The 14,683-nt window shown below is 37.4% G+C and overlaps 1 protein-coding gene across 1 annotated transcript in view; it reads left to right on the forward strand.

The window, feature by feature from the left end:
* LOC120068965 (phosphoinositide phosphatase SAC4-like) overlaps positions 1-14,683 on the forward strand; it is an 86,985-nt gene that overhangs the window by 25,930 nt on the left and 46,372 nt on the right. Inside the window, exon 10 of the mRNA XM_039020605.1 lies at positions 5,717-6,080. Coding sequence (XP_038876533.1) covers positions 5,717-6,080 — 364 coding nt within the window. The remainder of the gene's footprint in view (positions 1-5,716; positions 6,081-14,683) is intronic.

Below are 14,683 nucleotides of genomic sequence, written 5' to 3' on the forward strand. Positions count from 1 at the left end.
CAATAGTTGGCTACTCAACAAAGATTGCATCCAAATTATAGAGAAAGCATGGTTTGACAGCAGAGTACATGGTTGGGCTGGTTTTGTATTAAATCAGAAACTGAAAGATGTGAAAACAGCAGTAAAACAGTGGCATCACTGCAATAAGGAAAAATTAAAACAGAAAGAGGAGAGGTTGCTAGCAGAAATTGAAAATTGGGGTACACTTGCTGAGAATTCCCCACTGTCCAGCACTGGTTATGCAGCTTGGTCTTCTTCAAATCAGAACTAATGGCCTTATATAGGTTGGAAGAAATTAACCTATTGCAGAAGAGTAAAATAAACTGGCTTAAGCAGGGAGATGAGAATACAAGCTTTTTTCACAGATTCTTAGCAGCAAAAAAGAGGAGAAATTTTATAAACGAGTTAGTTGATGAAACAAGGGGTCCCAACAAAGTCGAATGCAGAAATTGAAAGCCTAATACTCAACTTTTACCGCAGCCTTTATCTAAAATCTTCAAGGCAAAGGCATCTCCCTTTAAATCTAGATTGGCTTTGTGTGAACTCGAATCAGAATCTTCTCCTGCAAAATAATTTTTCAGCCACAGAAATCCTCTCAGCCATAAAAACCCTTGGCAAAAGTAAAGCCCCAGGCCCCGATGGCTTCACCACTGAATTTTTGCTGAAATTTTGGTCTATTCTCAAGACAGGCTTCCAAGATACCTTTAATGACTTCTACAAGAATGGCAAGATCAATGCGTGTATAAGAGAGAATTTCATTTGCTTAATTCAAAAGAAGAAAGTAGCAATCAAGGTAAGTGATTACAGACCCATTAGCTTAACCTCATTAATCTACAAAGTCATTGCTAAGGTGTTAGCCGAGAGATTGAAAGGGGTAATGTCCAACATCATTGCTCCATCCCAATGTGCTTTCATAGAAGGAAGGCAAATTTTGGATCCCATACTTATAGCCAATGAAGCGGTGGATAGAGCAAAAAAGAAGAAGGGATAGATCCTTAAACTTGATATGGAGAAAGCTTTTGACCGAGTTGGTTGGGATTTTCTAGAAAAAGTGCTTTGGGCCAAGAGCTTCAATCAGAAATGGATAGAATGGATTTTGGGATGTGTCAAAAACCCACTTTACTCGGTCTTCATTAACGGGAGACCAAGGGGAAGAGTGGCCGCTTCAAGAGGGCTTAGACAAGGTGATCCTCTCTCCCCTTTTCTTTATCTTCTAGTCAGCGAAGTTTTGAGTGCATTAATTTCTAAACTCAACCAATCCGGCATCATTGAAGGGTTTTTAGTAGGCAAAGAGCAAGTCCAAGTCTCCATACTCCAATTTGCGGATGATACCTTATTGTTTTGCAAATATGACAGCACTATGCTGTCAAAACTTAAGCATACAGTGGAGCTCTTTGAATGGGCAGAAGGTAAATTGGGATAAATCAGCACTCTATGGCATTAATGTGGATGATAGTGAGCTCTATACTACGGCAGCTTCATTAAATGTTTCGGCTGACCATCTCCCTTTCCATTATCTAGGGTTGCCTCTAGGGGGCTACCCAAAAAGAGCCTCCTTTTGGTAGCTGGTCCTAGATAAAGTACAAGGTAAACTCGACAAATGGAGAAGATTCAATCTATCTAGGGGTGGAAGAGCCACTCTTTGCACCTCAATCCTTTCAAACCTTCCAACCCATTACTTGGCCATCTTCCTTATGCCCGAAGGGGTAGCAACTAAAATGGAAAGGTTAATACGAAGTTTCTTTTGGGAAGGCAATAAAGGCAGCAAGCAAAATCACTTAGTTAAATGGGAATTGGTTCAAAAACCTTTAGCAGATGGTGGTCTAGGTCTTGGAGGGCTCAAAGCTATGAACATTGCACTCCTTGCTAAATGGGGGTGGAGATTCTTCAATGAGGAAAACTCTCTTTGGGGCAAAGTTGTTAGAAGTATTCATGGTAAGGATGCTTTTGATTGGCATACGACAGGGAAAGGAGGTAGAAGTCTGAAAAGTCCATGGATTAGCATCTCAAAGACATGGCTTAAGGTAGAATCCTTGGCCACTTTCAAACTTGGTAATGGTAGTCGAATTGCTTTCTGGTTAGACACTTGGGAAGGAAATTCCCCTTTCAGCATCCTTTTTCCTAGCTTATTCAGAATCACCATGCTCCCTAATGGCTAAGTTGCCGATCATTGGGACAATAACATAGCTTCGTGGTCCATTACTTTCCGAAGATCGCTTAAAGATGAAGAAGTGTTTGCCTTCCAAGACTTGTTGAGAAAAATTGTAAGTAGAAGCCCTTCTCTCTCTTTTGATAAAAGAGTGTGGTCCATCTCAACCAATGGCCAATACACTGTTATATCCCTCAAAAGCCACCTAACACTATTCTCCCCATTGGAAAAGCCTATCTTCTCGGCTATTTGGAAATCAAAAAGTCCAAGAAGAGTCAACATCCTTATTTGGATTATGCTTTTCGGTCAGCTGAATGTAGTTGAAGTCCTTCAGAGAAAGCAACTAGCATCCTCCCTTTCCCCCCACAGTTTGCCCACTCTGCCTACATCATAGTGAAGACTCCCTTCACCTTTTCTTTACATGCCCTTACTCAAATTGGTGTTGGAATAAGTTGCTGTGTTTTTTCAATCTTTCATGGACCTTGTGCAATGATTTCAAAAGTAACGTGTTTCAGCTCCTTGCCAGCCCCATCTCCCACAAATCCATCCGTTTGATATGGTGTAATGCTGTAAAAGCCTTATTGGCAGACCTTTGGGTTGAAAGAAATCAAAGAATTTTCCATAACAAAAGCCACTAAATGCCAAGACCACCTTGAAGCTGCCCGTTGTCAAGCCTCCTCTTGGTGCCTCCTTTCCGATCCTTTCCGTGCTTACAGCCTTTCAGATTTCAACCTCAATTGGGAGGCCTTTATCTCAACCCCTCCTATCGGACAACACTAAACATTTCCAGATTTCCAGACTTCAGCAACACTTATTGAATTTTTTATATATTTCCATTATTTTCAGGCCAATGTTTTGGCTTTATCCTTAGTTTTTCACTTTTGTTGTTCTTTAGACTTTGTCCTCTTTTTGTAATCTTGTTATCTTATCTCCCAGTTTTGGGTTAGAATTGGAGATGATGAGGGTGCTAAGGGAGTGTCAACCTAGTTGAGACGTCCGGGTGCATCTCCTGATCCTTTTACAAGCACTTGTATTCTCGCTTTGCTCTTTGTATAACTCTTTTGTACTTAGAGCTTTCGCTCCTCTCTATTTATTAATACAATGAATCGTTTCCTTTTAAAAAAAAAATAAAAATAAAAATAAAACTATATTAATTTAAAAAGAAATTAAAATTAAAAAAACAAATAAGGGCTGTTTTCAAATATAAGAAAATCAACCAAAATATTTACAAAGAATAGCAAAATATCACAGTCTATATGTGATAGACCGCGATAGACTACTATCTGTGTCTATCATGACACAGATAGATACAGATAGTAGTCTATTGCTGTCTATCGCAGTTTATCACAGATATACTACGATATTTTGCTATTATTTGTAAATATTTTTAGTAGTTTTGTCATTTAAAATAATTTTCCTTATATCAAATTATATTAAATGAATTATAAATTAATGAATAGTCGTAAGCATATTCTTGGAACATTATGTAAGTTTAAGACATTCTCGAGTAGAAATCAAACAAAACAAACACATTTATTAAGATTCTCAAATATTATAAAAAATATTTCTAAAAAAAAAAATATGGTTATCTAAAGATGTCGGCCATGTAATTACGGACATCTATAATCCCAGGCATCTAAAGATTCTTGTTATCTACCTTCTCAAAAAACAAACAGCCCCTTAGAGTTTTTGCTCTGATATCATGTTGGTAAATTGGAATCTTATTGAATAATTCCACACGCTCTGCTTTACATTCATACATAGGAATAAATCAACAATTAAGGCACAAATCAATCATTACCGCAAGTATTAAGGAATAAATCAGCAATTAAGGCATAAATCAACAATTACCGCAAGCATACATAGGTCTGTCTTAAATAGAAAAAAGACCGTCAACATAAAAGGAAAAAATATCCTACCAAATATAATCACACCTAATTACCGCAAGTATTAAGGAATAAATCAACAATTAAGGCATGAATCAACCGGCTCATTCATTTCCTTAATGAAAAGTGAAAATTATCCTTTCAAGAGAAAAAAAAAAGGGAAAATATGAATAATGTTCAAGCCTATGAAAAGTAGATTAAATAACAAAATAGAAAAGAAAGTTATCAAAAACTGATAAAACTAAAACATAAAGCCAATACAAGAACTTCAAGATAAAAAAAAAAGACTCTAACAAGGTAGTCAAATAATCTGACATTCAGTGATCTGGGCTGATTACATGGATATTCTTACATAATACATAGTTATTGGCCCTTGCTTCTGTCTGATAATATCCGGTGCATGCCCACAAGGTCTAACCTGTTTGGCCGAAACTAATATCTATATACTTTTGGCCAATGTGATAGGTTGGTTACCTAAGATGCACAGATATGACACAACACATCAGTTTTTAAAAATCTAAGAGACAAACACAGCAATGACACATTTATTTATTTATTTTTTTTTGAAATGGAAACGAGACTTTTTCATTGATATAATGAAATGAGTCTAATGTTTAAAGTACAATGAATTAAAAGAAAAAAAATACAAAGAATAATTCGGAACAACAAGAACAAAATAAAAGAGACTAATCCTTAGAAGTAAATTAGGCTTTTAACTAGAATACAAACACCCAAGGAAACAAAAATACCAACCGAGCAATCTTCTGGCAAAGAGCGAAGATTGAAGCTTGAGTGACAAAGAACTTTGAAAGCAGTTGAGGTTTGGATCTGAACTCATAACCAGATTGACTAGCAAGCTGTCAACTTAGAAGCCTCCCCATAAACTGATCCAACCAGTCTTCTTATACAACCAGACCATAACAGCCAGAACAAGGGTAGATCACGTGAGGACGAGGACACCAAACAACTGTCGAGAGGCCATAAGATGAATTCAACAAAATTTTGTTTGGGCCCATTTGATGTTATGAATATCTTGCTGCTCAGACAAAATATTCTCCTAACAAAATATCAAGTAAGGCAGAGGAGTAAAGCTCCAGCTCCATGGGGGCGGGAGAAACATCAAAGATAATCACTAGGATTGGCAACTGGTTTACAAGATCATATATTTAGAAAAAGTTTATTTTAATAAATGTGTCATAGGTCTCATAGCAATGACACATTTATTAAAATATACTTTTTTTTTTAAATATAAATAATTTTTACACCATATGCTTAAAAATTTAGTTTGATGTATTTCATACTCGAAATCTATTGTTATTGTCATATATGTGCTTTTTAGTCTACTTAACAAGTGCTCTATGCATGTCTAACACATTTATTGCACTAACAAATGTCTGATATGTGTCCAACAAGTGTCGGAATGTTGGACATGTGATGGACATGAAGATGTCGCCAAATTAAAATGTCTGTATTTCTTAGTTGGTTAATACGCACATGCATGTTTTTTTTCCATGGTTCTGTTTCTGAGCTGGTCTCTCTCTCTCTCTCAATTTAAGAAATGAATAATAGCTTTTAGCCAAGGAATTCAGTCTGGATGACAATGGTGTCACTTTTCTGGTAGTAAGTTTCTGGACTCTTCCTGATAAGTGATAACAAACTTTATATGAAAACTTTCTTACAGGAGTGAAGGAAATTGTAGCTCATCTTCTCAGCTACAGTCAGACAATGATAATGAAGATGCTGCTAGCATGGAAAAACAAATAAGTGCTGACAACCTTGTTTCTAATGGAAATTACGTTATTAAGCAGCCACTGTTCCAAAGTGGGGTGCTAAGGACCAATTGCATAGACTGCCTCGACCGTACAAATGTTGCACAATATGCATATGGGCTTGCTGCTCTTGGACACCAGCTTCATGCCTTGGAAATCTTAGATTCCCCCAAAATCGATCTTGATGCCCCTTTAGCTGATGAATTAATGGGATTTTATGAGAGAATGGGTGACACGCTCGCACACCAGTATGGTGGCTCAGCAGCCCACAATAAGGTATGTCCGATTTCTGCCAAAATGCTCCCAATGTGGAAAATGAAATTGAATCTTTTGTTATTATTATGATTATTTTTTCAATTTGATATCAACAAGATAATTGAATTATTGAAGTTACCGATAAAATCCTATTGCAGAAACAAGAATAATGTCGGGGTTATTACATATAACACAAAAAGTTAGGGGTAAAAATTGAGAAACAAACTCGTCCACAATTAGGTTGAGGCGAGGGTATCTTGTTCTCTTTAAGAAAATTCAAACTCACGGCAGTATGTTCGTATTTGTTTATATAAACACTGATGTAGCATATATTATCTGACTTGTCTCCTCCTCGATATAATAACTCAACTGAAATGTAGTGTAGCACAAACCATTATGTACTGAAAGGTTGAGTTCAAACCTCTACGACAAAGAACACCCCTTTTCTGGTCAATTGCTCATGAAATATGGAAAGGAGAAAGAATGGAAGATTGAAGATTGTTTTCTTGTGGTTTAGAGAGTGCTTTTGAAAGAGTTGTATATAAGAATTTGTATAGCAGTTGGAGGATTGACTTCAGGTTGATTCATTGTTGCAATGTCTTGTCTTGCAACAGTACCTACAAAATTAACCTATGTGCTCATGTTGCTCTCTTCTCTTCCTCCTTTGTTCCTTACGACATTCTATTTTTGGATCAAACTCAAGCTATTGAGGCCTTATGTTCATGCATTAAACCTGTCCTAGAAAGCAATAAGATTCCAAGCTTGTTCCTTAAATTGAGACACTGCGATCGCAAACCGATCACAATCTTAAGCAAAACTGAAAATATGTTAGAAATCGTCATTCCTTGGCAACGACGCCAAAAACTTGTTGGAAGTCAGATCGAACAGTTTTCCTAGGTGCAAGTATACACTAGTTGTAGAAAATCAAGTTTAAATGTCTCAGCTGTAAATTATACAAAATGCTCTCTCCTTTCTCCTCTCCCATCCCTTTCTAGCTCCGTTCAAACCGCCCCTCTGATCACTCTCCGACTAGCCCTTCTCTGTCCGCTTCCTCTCTTCTTTTCTGATACCTCCTTTCACATCCAATTAATCTCCAAACCTTCAATCTTTCCTTTCCTTCCTATCAAACCACCTTCATACCCGCTCCTTGCCATTTTGATAGATTACCTTTTTACCAGCACCAATTTCCCCATCCTCATTTCTTGCACCCATTGATTCTAAACTCATGGAGGTGAAAAGCGGTAATATTTGTGATCATTTCTTCTGTATGTGGAAAGAAAGCAACGGATTCTATGTGGAAGATATGAAAAAAGGGCAGAAAATACTATTCTTAGTGCCTATGGCACATTGGCTAGAGACTAGTTGAAAAAAACATTGAATGGTCCAACCTTCGAATTCTTCTTATTAAAGGAAAGAGTCGATCACAATGTCATCCGCCTTTCAAAGTTCTGTGTTAATAAAGATTGGTTCATGGAGTGTGCGATATGGCCTTTAATAGGAGGAAGGAAGAACCTTCACATTCCTTATGGCGATGGTAAGACAGGCTGGCAAGAGTTCAATGACATTGTCAGTTTTTGTATCAAGGAATCCTTGGCCGTCACCCCCCCCCCCAGTTTGTTCAGAGAATATTCAACATTCAACTATGGGAGAAGAGAACGTTTCTGCGGATAAGCTCGACAAATAAACTTCTGCTACATCGCATTTGAATTGGAAATTGAGAAAATCTATTGAGTCCAGAACCTCTTCCTCAGCAGAAAAACAGAGTATCAAGACCTCTGTTTTCCTACTCGATAAACAAAGTATGCAACATCATTGGGTTATTAAAAATTCAGAAGTATTCCAAGCAGATTTTGATAACCTTTGGGTTGTCACACACCTATTTGAGTTCGCTAATTGGCTAGAAATCAGTATAACACTCAAACTATACTTTCAATCAAATATCATAATCAACCCATTATTTGCAAAGAGCGCACTGGTTGCAATGGATCATTGTCCAATGAATGAACTAATCGAGAATCCCGCCAAATGGCAGAAGGTAGGCTTCTTCCACCTGAAATTTGAAAAGTGGGACAAATTCACTCATTGTAGACCGTTGTATTCAAAAGGATACGGTGGCTGGTTATTAATTTAAAATCTCTCTCTCGACTACTGGAATAAACAAACTTTTGAAGCTATTGGTGCTTATTTTGGTGGTTTGGAGAATATTGAGATGGAAACTTTAAATCTTCTTAATGTCTCAGAGGCCAAAATCCAAGTGAAGAAAAATTTATGTGGATTTATCCCTGCAATGTTGGAAATTTCAGATGAAAAGAGGGGTAATATCTTCTTGAACTTTGGTGATATCTCATCAATTAACCCACCCAGCAAGGTTAGGGGAGATTCTTGTTTAACTTCACAAATCCAATTGACATTGTTCGTTTAAATCAAGTTATAAAGGATGAGGAAATAGAATGTTTCATTAAGTCCTAAGTTCAAGTTTCTCCTTCCATCAAGGTGCAAGCCAAAGTTTTCCAAAAGCCCAGACATCAGTGTTGAAAAAGAGCTAAAATACATCTCTCAGATTGAACCAGAGACTAATTAGAGGTTTGCTAAGATTCCGTAGAACACACACAAAATTCGTTTCCCCAAGATCAGACAAATGTGAACACGTTTGAGGAAAAGAAGAAAGAGAAACACTTCAGGACAAAAAGAACCGTTGGCTGTTCATATTTCGAGCCACCTTTAAGAAAATGCTTCGACTTCCTGCCAAATGAACCTTTCTTTAATTTTTTGGCTTGTAAAAGCCTTTGAGAGAAGTCCAAAGGTCTCCTTTTTTTGATAAAGAAGAAGGATCGATTTCAATTGGTGGAAATGAGAAGTCAGGTGGGTGCTCATTGAATACAACGCCATTTGTTAGCCTCCCTCAGAATGACACTTCAAAAGTCGAGAGAAGATTGCAGTCTTTGAACTTAAGCTCATTATTACTCAAATCTCAGAAAAATGAAGACCCTTCAGCTACTCGTAATTCGTTTCACACAAGAAAACCCTACTTACTCAAGCCTCTCAGAAAGCGTTTCACCCGGAGAAACACTTCCTTTTGCAACTCTTGGACAGCCATAACAAATCACGATTTGCTTGGAAACTGTTGCATCAAAGCTCAAATTCTTGGTTTCTTCCCAGTCAAGTCAGACAATTCTACTACTAAAGATAGCTCTTATTCTTTTTCTTATTCAGATTTTAAAATTGTCGGCCCAAGCATGCCATTTGTGCGAGGAATCCCGGATTCTCTACAAGACGTTCGAAGTAGACACTTTGATTCAGATGAAGACTCTATAGTCAGTACAAGCAGTGAAAAAGTCGAGAATTCAGAAGTAGAGGAATTTGGATGGTCATTACAATGACTTGCAACTCTTATTTCACTCAGAAGAAGAGTAGGCTGTGTTGAACCCTCCTACTTTTAAACAGTAGAGAAGAAAGAGATACCACAGAAGCTGATCTCTGTAGTTGACGACTGTGAGTTGATCCTCGGGTTATTCAATCAAGAGCTTCTACCTCTTCTTGGCATACTATGAAGATTCTATCTTGGAATACAAGAGGTTTAGGAGATGTCTCCAAAAGACTGGCTTTGAGAAGAAGCTTGAAGAAAATACATCCAGACTTGGTTTTAATACAGGAAACAAAGAGAGAATCTTTTGACGTAGCTTTCATCAAGGAGTTATGGAGCTCCAAAGATATTGGCTGGGTTTTGTTCGAAGCTTTTGGAAAATCCGGAGGATTACTAAACATGTGGGATGAAAGCAATATTTTGTTTATTGAAGTACTGAAAGGATGGTACTCATTATCTGTTAAATGCTTGACGGTCAGTAAGAAGGTTTGTTGGATCATTAATGTTTACGGTCCTACAAATTACAGAGAAAGTTTATTTGGCCAGAATTGTACTCTCTTTCGGCTTACTGTGAAAAGCTTTGGTGTATTGGGGGAGATTTTAACATTACTAGAAGTATTCAAGAACATTTTCCTTGGGGGGGATTAACAAAAGGTATGAGGAAATTTAATAACTCCATTGCTAAGATTAAGCTAATGGAAATTCCTCATAGCAATGGACGTTTCACGTGGTCACGCGAAGGCATTATCATCTCTCGTTCTCTTCTAGACAGATTCTTAATTTCAAATAAATGGGACGACCTATTTGCTAATACTAGAGTGGCAAGACAAACTCGCACATTCTCAGTATCACTTCCCCATCTTATTTGAAGCCGGTTCCTTTGAGTGGGGACCTCCACCATTCAAATTCTGCAACAGCTGGCTGGACCTAAAAGAGAGGTGGCGAGTAATTGAAAGAGAACTAAATACTGAAGTTCAAAAAGGATGGGCTGGGTTTGTCATTTCCTCCAAATTAAAAAAAATCAAGTCGGCTTTGAAGTCCTGGGAAGTTGATTTTGAGTCTAAAAAGAAAAAAGCAGAAGAAGCCTTGCTAAAAGAAATTGAAAAATTAGATAATGAAGAAGAATATGTAGAAAGATTCCTTTCCGGAACTGATGTGAGAGTTTTCTTGGAAGCTGATTTGTTATCACTTTATCATATAGATGAAAGGAATTTAAGACATAAAAGTAAACTAAATTGGTTGAGTTTGGGAGACGGAAACTCTAAGTTTTTCCATAGATACTTTGCAGCAAAGAAAAGGAGGAATCTGATTTCAGAATTGATTAATGACCAAGGGCTACCAACAAATTCATTCAAGGAAATTGAAGACCTCATACTGGGCTTTTATGCTTCATTATACTCTAAAGATCAGGCATTAGTGTTCTTCCCCTCAATCTGAATTGGTCCACTGTCTCTCGAATCCAGAACACTTTGCTGGTTGCTAGATTTACCCAGGTGGAAATCAGAATTGCTCTGAAGTTGTTGGGAAATAATAAAGCTCCTGTGCTGGCAGCATTTTTCCTAAAATTCTGGGAATACTTCAAAGATAATTTTGTGGAGCTTTTTGAGAATTTTTATGTCAATGGTAGACTAAATTCTTGTGTTAAGGAGAACTTCATCTGTTTGATTAAAAAAAAGGAAGACACTATCTTTGTAAGGGATTTTAGACCAATCAGTCTAACCACAATATCTTACAAAATTATAGCGAAAGTGTTAGCCAAGCGTTTAAAGAAAATTCTGCCAAAGCATAATTGCTCCTTCACGGAGTGCTTTCATTGAGGGGAGACAAATACTAGATCCAATCCATTCCTTGTAGCCAACGAAGTGGTTGAGGAATATCGCTCCAAAAAGAAAAAAGGATGGATTCTTAAATTTGATCTAGAAAAAGCCTTTGATCGGATTGATGGGTCTTCCTCGAAAGTTCTTGCTGGAAAAACTCTGATCCTAGATGGATTTCATGGATAATGGGATGCGTTTCTGGTCCATTATTTTCAATTTTTATTAATGGAAGACTAAGGGGAAGAATCAAAGCTACAAGGGGCATTAGACGAGGGGACCCTCTCTTACCTTTTCTCTTTTATTAGTCAGCGAGGTTTTGAGTTTTTTATTGGCCAGACTTCATGAAAAAGGCAAATTTGAAGGTTTTGTGATAGGGAAAGATAGAGTTCATGTCTCCATTCTTCAATTCGTCGATGATACCTTGATTTTTTGTAAATATGAAGATGAAATGTTAGAATCCTTAAGAAAGACTATTGATTTCTTTGAGTGGTGCTCGGGGCAAAAGGTTAATTGGGAAAAACCTGCATTATGTGGTATCAACATTGATGACAGCAAGCTGTATGCAGTGGCATCCAAGTTAAATTGTAAAGCTATTCACCTCCCTTTTATGTACCTTGGGTTACCTCTAGGTGGTTTTCCAAAACAAGTTAATTTTTGGCTTTCGGTGGTTGAAAAAATTCAAGGAAAATTGGTACAAGGGAAGAGATACAACCTCTCTAGAGGTTGCTATGCCACTCTTTGTAAGTCCGTCTTTTCTCATATCCCTACTTATTATATGTCAATTTTCTTGATGCTGGAAAAGGTAGCCCTAATTGTGGATCAATTATTAAGGAACTTCTTTTGGGAAGGACATAAAGGAGGCAAAATAAATCACTTAGTCAAATGGGATTATGTCTCTAGATCCCAAGCGGATGGTGGCCTTGGTCTTGGAGGCCTTAAAACAAAAAATCTAGCCTTGTTAGAAAAATGGGGTTGGAGATTTATGGTTGGAGAAGATGCACTTTGGAACCAAGTTGTGAAAAGTATACACGGTAGAAGCTTGTTTGGGTGGCACACCAGTGGAAAGGTTAACTGCAGTCTCCGTAGTCCTTGGATTAGCATACTAAGGACTTGGTTAAAAGTTGATTCATTGGCTGCCTACAAACTAAGAAATGGAAGAAGAATAGCCTTTTGGCTTGACCCTTGGGCAGACATTTTACCCCTAAAGAGTCTATTTCCAAGACTATTTAGTTTATCCCTGAATCCTAATGGCGCTGTCTTAGATTTTTGGGATTCCTTAACCGCTTCCTAGTCAATAGTTTCAGAAGGCTGTTAAAGGAGGAAGAATGCATTGAATTTCAATCTCTAATTGAAGTTGTTGCAGCAAAATCAATTACACAAATTACTGATAGGCGAAGTTGGGAGTTAGAAAATAATGGAATTTTCACGGTGAAATCCCTCGTAAACCATCTCTCTAAAGCTTCCCCTATTGGGAAAAGATTGGATTCTGCACTATGGAAAACCAAAAACCCGAGGAGGATTAACATCACAATCTGGATTATGCTTAATGGTCTCCTTAACTGTTCAACTGTAATGCAATCAAAGCTTCCCTCTCACTGCCTCTCTCCACAGGTTTGTCCCCTTTGTTTGGCAGATTCAGAAGATCTACAACATCTTTTCTTCAACTGCAGATACGCTCAAAACTGTTGGTATCTCTTATTTGATTGTTTCAATATTAGTTGGAGTTTTGGTAATATGTTCAAGGCTAACATGGAACAGCTTCTCATCGGCCCCACTTTCAAAGAAAAACCAAGATTGATATGGACCAATGCAGTGAAAGCTTTGATAGCTGAATTGTGGTTTGAAAGAAATCAGCGCGTTTTTCATGACAATGCTTCACCTTGGATGTCTCGCTTCAAGGCTGCTCAACTCAACGCTTCTTTATGGTGTTCTCTTGCTAAAACCTCCAAAGACTTCTCCATCCAAGACATCAACCTCAATTGGTAGCCTTTCATCTTCCCTTCACCCTAGTATTATGGGTCATTTTTGTTTTTTTACAAGATTTGCTTGTTGTAGTCATGTTGAACTTAGTTTATGAGTTTTGTTCTGTTTGTTTATGTTCTTATTGCTTGTAGCGGATCCTGTCTTATCTTGACAACAGGAAACAAAGATTTTGTAGAAAAAAAAGTACGATAAGTAATGTCTCCATTGAGGACAGAGGAAGACATTCTATTAATCAAGAAGCAAATAATAGACACAATATCAGCCCAAAATTGTTTTGGAACATGCATTTAAAAGGATAAGGCGTGGGCTGTTTCAAAAAGGTGTCTGTTATTTCTTTCAGCAACTCTATTTTGAGATGAAGTGTGCACAAGAGGATTGATGAATGATGCCATGACCACATACCAAGTACATGAGAGAAATCTTCACCAACATTATTAGTTTGCAAGGTTTTGATAGATACATTAAATCGATTTTGAATCTCGGCATGAAAAGCATAAAAATGAGACAATAACTCAGAACTAATTTTCATTAAGTATAATAGTGTCACACGAGAATAATCATCAACAAAAGTAACAAAATAACGAAAACTTGTTTGGGACACGACTGGACAAGGACCCCAAATATCAGAATGCATTAACTCAAAAGGAGCACTAGCTCGTTTATGAACTTTAGGACTAGAACTAAGACAATGAAATTTAGAAAACTGACACGAATCACAATTCAAAGACGATAAGGAACAAAATTCTAGATAAAGTTGTTTCAAAACGAACAACGATGGATGACCCAAACGATAATGGACTTCAAACGGGGATATAACTCTAGACCAAGCCATAGTTTTCGGTATTTGATGGTAAAAAATGTAAAGACCCCTCGACTCATGTCCTCTACCAATAATCTTCTTCATCATACGATCCTGAATCAAGCAATAGCTAGGAAAAAACGAGACAAAATAATTAAGGTCACGAATAAGCTAGCTAATAGAAATTAAATTAAAAGACAATTGAGGCAAATGTAATACAGAGGTCAAAGAAAGTGATGGAGTGAGAGAAATGGTGTCGGATCCAAGAACAGAGGAGGTTGATCCATCTGCCAAAGTGACAGACGGAGATGAGATAGAAGACAAAGGCATAGAAAATAAGTTAGACTTACCTGTCATATGAGCAGTGGCACCAGAGTTTATGATCCATTTGGTAGATGATGTAAGAAGACATTTCGTATTACTTGTCTGGACAATGGTGGCAATAGGATTTGATGAAGAAGATGCTTGCAAGGATTCCTTGAATACTTGAAATTTAGCAAAGTCGTCAGCAAGAAGACATTTCGTATTACTTGTCTCGGCAATGGTGGCAATAGGATTTGATGAAGAAGATGCTTGCAAGGATTCCTTAAATACTTGAAATTTAGCAAAGTCGTCAGCAGAAATGGTAGCAGACTTCTCAGCCATATCATTGGTGGAAGCT

This window comes from Benincasa hispida, unplaced genomic scaffold (genome assembly GCF_009727055.1).
Source record: "Benincasa hispida cultivar B227 unplaced genomic scaffold, ASM972705v1 Contig159, whole genome shotgun sequence".
NCBI lineage: Eukaryota > Viridiplantae > Streptophyta > Magnoliopsida > Cucurbitales > Cucurbitaceae > Benincasa > Benincasa hispida.